The sequence below is a fragment of the Spermophilus citellus genome (assembly GCF_964194105.1).
Source record: "Spermophilus citellus genome assembly, chromosome: 9".
NCBI classification, from domain to species: domain Eukaryota; kingdom Metazoa; phylum Chordata; class Mammalia; order Rodentia; family Sciuridae; genus Spermophilus; species Spermophilus citellus.
The window spans coordinates 111,518,927-111,524,926 of record NC_138191.1 but is presented as its reverse complement, the minus strand read 5'-3'; the positions used below and the strand labels follow the sequence as shown (position 1 = coordinate 111,524,926).

Genomic DNA, 6,000 nt, shown 5'->3' with positions numbered 1-6,000 from the left:
GTAAGGTGTTTGCAATGGGGGAAAAAAGTCCAGTTTGCATTTTCAGTTTTTCTTTTAGACTTGTTTTGGTCAAAATAGCTCATCTGCTCTCAAAATGCTGGAAGTCATCCATGACCCAAAACAATTTCTGACTTCTGTTGCCCGGGTCCCCACTTTATTAAGTGGGAAATGTTCGAAGGGGGAAATTTTTTAAAAATATACCAGCAGGCACTTCAATTTTAATGGCAAAAGTCTCCAAAGACTTGCGTGGCAAGGAGTTTTACTCAGTTCCTAAGCAATGTGATGGTGACATTAGGAACAGATGCTAGTCCAGAAGCTGGTTAAAAGGCAGCAAACTCACTACCTGTTTTCCCCGGGAGCCTCTCCCTCCTTCCCAGGGACTGGGGGAGGCAGCACCCTCTCCTGACTCCCACTGTGCCTGGACTCAGTCTTTATTGGTCGGCTTCTCATGATTTTTACTTAACTGACTCATTATTATTAGACAAGGTCTTAACTTACCTGCCGGCCACTTGTAGGTATCTGGTCTATGTTCACTGAATGAGCCAATGCTTTGTCAAGCTAGATCAGTAGGCTCACTGCCCGGAGAAGTCCTTCTCGGTTCCTATTCTTGTTCATCTCCCTGATGGCTCACACCTGCTGGTGAGTACTGAGAGTGCTTCCTGGGTGCCAGGCACTGTGTTGATGTTGGGGTCCTCGGTTCCCTGGCTGCAGCCTCTCCAGGACAGACTTCAGCAAGGCAGAGCTCCTAGCGTCTCCAACCCACTACTCGTTCACTCCTCCCACTGAGAGAAGGGGCTGGTTCAACGGAATTAGGAATAGAAGGGAGAACCTGCTTGAAATCGGTGACATCTGGCTTCCCCGCAGATCTGCCTGCCCAAAGGAAAGGCGCCCCCTGGTCTCCTCCCATTGCTCAGGACTGAGTGGGCAGCTGGGCCCCGGGAGGGAGGCCTGCCATCCAGCGCAGCCTGACTGAGGGGAATGGTGGGAAACACCTTGTCCCTGATGCATTGCACCTCACTTACTGGAGATGTGCATTTTACACATTGTGATGTCTCTGAAATCGGGATGCATCTGCCACCCAGATGGCACGACAGTGTGTGATTGGCTGTGATTTTCTTGCCTAGTGGTACATCTCACACCCAGTGGTATCTTAGACTCAAAGAAACATGGGAAGCAACACTCTCCAGTCAGCCTTATCAAAGAGCTGGTACTGTGACCCCTGTCCCTTCCAGTGAAGCAGAACTCATTTGTTCTGACTGAGCCGCGCGGGAGTGGAGGTGCAGGGTGCTATTGGTTGCCGCCATCCAGTCCCCTGAGCGCTCCCGGTGGCCTGGACCGTGGGGATGGGTGAGATACCTTCCCAGCCTGTGCCTGAGAACAGCCCAGGCCAGGGAGAAAAGAAGCACTGTGAGCCAACTGAGGCAAAGGCTTGTCCGTCACACGCCCAAGGTGTTCCCTGAGCCCCTGACCACAATGTCCTATCATGTTTCTTAACAGTATCCTCACTAGACTGTGACATTTTTCAGGGCAGGAGCAAGATCTGACTCCCCTCCATGCTGGGGACCTGACACATGCAACCCCAAACCAGGAGAAGGGGTGGGGTGGGAACCCTCCCCACAAGCTACACAATGGCAAAATGATCGCCACTCAAACAGGTGCCAGAGCACAGACAGTTTGTATTTATTTGTCCTGCATTTAGAACCCAAGAAATATAAAAACGTCTCCGGAATTAGTCAAAGGATCCACCTCCCCAGCCCCCTCCCTCCCTAGGTGGGCTCAGATAGGGGTGATGGGGGTTCAGGCCACCTCCCTTTGTCCAGTGACCAAGTTCCATATAAAAATAGATTTTATAGAGGGCTCCTCAAGACTCCAGCCTGCATCACACCAGCACCTGAGCCGGGTGAGGCCGGGGTCATCAGGATTCTGGGATCCCACCCCGCAGCAGAGGGGAGATCTACCCTGGACACCGAAGTCCTACCAACACAGCAGGAGCCCCTCGGCCAATGGCTGGGGGAGGGGAGGGTTTTGACCTTAAGAGCATGACAGACAAGGTTAGAAATAGGAATGAGGTTCCATCTACCCAAGACAGGGTGTGGTCTCCTTGAACCCTGGACTCTGGTCCAGGCTTTCCTGAAGGGGACGGTGAAGGCAAAGACAGGAGGGCACCTGGCAAGGGACCCCCAACCCTGTTAAAGGTAGAGCAATATCTCAGTCCCAGGAGCCCCAAAGTCACCAAGGTGGGGCAGGTGCTCAGGGGAGCGGGAGCCAAGAGTCGGGGAGACTCTGAGGAGGGAGGAGTCACTGCTGGCAGGGTGAAGCCAAAGGCACTGCTGGGGCCACCTCCTCCACACAGGGTGCTCCCCAAAGATGCGCTGCACCTCCAGCCTCTGGCTCCTCCTTTGCTCGGCTTCCTGTCCTAGGCCTGCCCCTGGGCCTGCTGGAAACCCCACCTACCTCATTAGGCTTCAGCTAAGAAGGCTCTCTGGGCACCCCTCAATAAGCACAAGTCAAGAGTGTCCACCTGCCCCTCTCACCCACCTTCACTGCCCCTGAGGGCCCCTGGGCTGGGCACTGGGGGTGCTTTGTCTTATCCTTGCCATCTGAGCTCATCTCCACGGAGCCAGAGCCCTCTAGCAGCAGGCCGCGGCCTTTACCTCTCCCACCCTCCTTCCTCCTTCCCAGCCACCCTGCCCCTCCCACTTGGCCGGACCAGAACAGGCATCTGTCAGAGGGAACATGGACAGACTCGGCCTGCAGCCCTGTCTATACCCTGCTCCCCGTTGATGCCTGTGGCCTCACGATCACCACCGCCGCTGGGGGCCCTTCTGATGAGAACCTCTGACTCAGTTCCAAAAACTCCTGCCAGAGTTCTGTGGAAGCCAGAGGGAGGACACAAGTGCCCTGGGACACTAGGTGGTGACTAGGGACAGAGATGGCTGGAAGGGGTCCAGAGTATCCACTGGGCTGCCCCAGAGGGGCATGTTGGTGCCACATGGCAAGCAAGTCTCAGAACTCCATGCCAGGATCCCCCTCAACTGGGTTCTGCCCCAGCTCCAGCCCTGAGTCCCATGGACTTGGCTTTCCCTCTCTGTAGGGGGTAGGCCAGCGGCTAGAGAGGAAAACACATTTCTAAGATTCCTCATGAGCCCCCAGGGCCCCATGGAGAAGACATGTTCCCTTATGCTCTTCCAAGCCAGTTCATGAAAAGAATGCAAACAGGGGCCTCATGGGGCCCCTCCCGAGAGCACCAGAGCTTATGTGGCCCAGCCCGGACCCTCTCCCTCACCCTGTCAGCCTAAGGGTGGGCAAGCAGTCAGCTCTGAGTCTGGGGCTTTAGGGTCTAACCCCTGTGCTCAGCACCACTTTTGCCTGCCTGAGTCTTAGGACTAGTGTCCAGAGAGACCCACACACAGCACAGGGAGCTACGGACCCTGCCCCTGCAGCCCAGCCTCCCATACCCAGGCTGCCAAGCAGCTGAGGTCGCTGCTGGGTTGAATGGGTGCCCTTGACTGTGGGTCATGAGTCAGGACCCATGCTGTCTTGACTGACAATGGGTCTATGGGAAAAGGGGACACCCAGGGAGGCCCCAATATCCAGTGGGTATAGAAGACAGAGGGGCATGAACCAGGGCAATTGAAATCTACTGTCTCCCTCCCCATCATGCCCTGTCTCTGCCCTGAACCTGAATTTCCACCTGCTACTGTCTCAGGGGTCTCCCCCTCACCCTGGGCATTTGAACCTCTTTTCCATGGGTACCAGGTCAGTGAAGTGTTCAGAGGGGAAAGTGGGAGAAGCAGGCAGTGAAATGGGGTACACTATGGCCCCAAACCAGCTCTGGGCCCAAGAGGAGAAGAGGGTGCTCAGTCCCACACGGCTAGAGCGCAGTTTGCCAGGGTCCTTGGGCAGGGCTGGGGGTCAGGCCCCTGGGGCTCTGCCTTGGAAGGGTCAGGGCCACTCACACCTGCACCCCCTGGCCTTGCAGCTGCAGCACTCGAGCCCGCAGGGCGCTGATCCCACTCAGGAGGGCCTCTCGATGCTCCGCTGAGGAAATGCCCAGGCTCACCAGGTCCCTGGAACAAGGACTGGTCAGATAGCGTCCAGCGCCCTCCCGCTTCCTTTCCTCCTCCCCCTCCCCTTCTTTGGACAGGGCTGGGCCCAGAGCCAGGACAAGCAAGGGCTTCCCATCAGGGCAAGGCAGGGTCTCTGTAACCCCTGGCTTTGCCCTGACTTGACTCACTGGTTGGTCATTTCAGCTGCAGCCTCCAGTGTCCCGTAGCCTGCTGCAGTGAAGCTGTCCTTGTAGCGGCTCAGGTCCAGGGCCTCTAGCCAGGCACCCACAGAGCCAAAAGAGGGGAAGGTGGAGAAGGCACGGTCTGCCAGTGGGATGGGAGGCCTGGGGAGCAGAGGAGCTACTGTCAGACGGCAGGGACCTGGTACCCAAACCCGCTGCTCTCCTGCAGAGGTCCCCAAGAATCAGTGAGAAAGGGGAAGCAACTGAGCCCAGCGCCAAGCCTGGCAAGGTTTTGGATGCTCAGGCGGGTGGGGGGGATAGTTCAAGTGCTGGGAGTGTTGGGAAGAGTCTATGGCGGGCATACCTAGAAAACAGGCATAGCCGATGAAGTGCTGGAACAACTAATATCAACTCCGCTTACTCCGTTTACTGGAACTACAAACATGGTGGCGGAGTCTGGCATGGTCGGGGATCAGCAGGAAGGTACCTGGGACAGGCAGCAGTGGCACACGTGGAGGGTTCTGGGTCCTGCACCATCTTGCTCAGGATGCCGTGGATCTGCGAGAACCTGGGCCTCTCGCCTGGGTCTTTCTGCCAGCAGTCAAGCATCAGTCGGTGCAGGGGGGAGGGACAGTTCCTGGGGGGTGGCAGCCGGAAGCCATCCTCCACGGCCTTGATCACCTGGGTCATGGGGATGAGAAGCAGACAGGAGGCTTCAGGTCTCCCCGACACAAGCACACACACGCACACACACAGACAGACACCATCCCAAGGAGGACTCGGGTGGTGGCCAGGCAGGACAGGAAGGAGGTAGATAGAGAAGGGGGCCTGGAGCCAGGAGGTCAGTGGGAAGAAGACAGGTGTGGAGTCTGGGGCCAGAGGGTGCGTCACAGGGCAAAGAGCTGAGACACAGATCACTCACATCCTGGCCAGACATGTCCCAGTAGGGCCGCTCCCCAAAGGCCATCACCTCCCACATGACGACACCAAAGCTCCACACATCACTGGCAGAGCTGAAGTGACCAAACTGAAGAGTCTCGGGGGCTGCCCAGAGCGCTGGGCTCCGGCCACTCTGTGGATGGGCAAGCAAGGTAGGACAGAAAGGAACTGAGTCACACCCAGGCTTCCCCACCCTGCACCCAACCCCACCTGTCATCCCCCCAGGCGGCACCCCAACCCCAGCTTCTGTCTCAGGAAAGCCCCAGCTGACCACAGAGTGGTGCCCACTGACCTTTGCTCAGGCCCACAGGATGGAGGGACAGGGTGGGGAGTGACCCTAACAGCAGGGACAGGGATAGGGAAAGGGAGACAGAGACTCCAGGGTAGATGGACAGAAAACAGGAGGACAGGGGGCTGGGCTGGGGGAAGGGAACACTCACCATGGTGGTATAGACAGCCTCTGCTCGGTCCCGGGGACCCCGCCCAAAGCCAGAGATCTTACAAAGGAGGCCACTGCTGACTAGCACACGGCGGGCCGCCAGGCCCCGGTGAACATAGCCCATCTCCGACAGATACTTCATGGCTGATGCCAGCCCAGGCAGCAACCCCATCAGCTGTCCGGCCACCAGCTGCCCCTCACGCTGCTGTGGGGTAGAGGGAGTGGGAGGCTGAGGCCAGGGCAGTGCACTCACTCTCTGTGAACTTCAAGGAAGCCGCCTGGTTGTCCCTGGGCATCTGCGTACCCTGTGACCACCAGATCAGCCTGGCCATCAGGAATAAAGCCAATCCAAGCCCCACCAAGGAGAAAAGTGAGGGACCAAGAATAACAT

General features: G+C 57.4%; 1 protein-coding gene across 1 annotated transcript in view; it reads right to left on the bottom strand.

The window, feature by feature from the left end:
- Positions 1 to 1,730: 1,730 nt before the first annotated feature.
- The window catches only part of EPHA10 (EPH receptor A10), a 36,838-nt gene continuing 32,568 nt past the window's right edge, over positions 1,731 to 6,000 (bottom strand). Inside the window, exons 13-17 of the mRNA XM_081307269.1 lie at positions 5,611 to 5,814; positions 5,154 to 5,303; positions 4,719 to 4,912; positions 4,238 to 4,393; positions 1,731 to 4,070 (exon numbers count right to left, since the gene is read on the bottom strand). Of these exons, the coding sequence (XP_081163395.1) occupies positions 3,956 to 4,070; positions 4,238 to 4,393; positions 4,719 to 4,912; positions 5,154 to 5,303; positions 5,611 to 5,814 (819 nt within the window). The 3' untranslated portion in view covers positions 1,731 to 3,955. The remainder of the gene's footprint in view (positions 4,071 to 4,237; positions 4,394 to 4,718; positions 4,913 to 5,153; positions 5,304 to 5,610; positions 5,815 to 6,000) is intronic.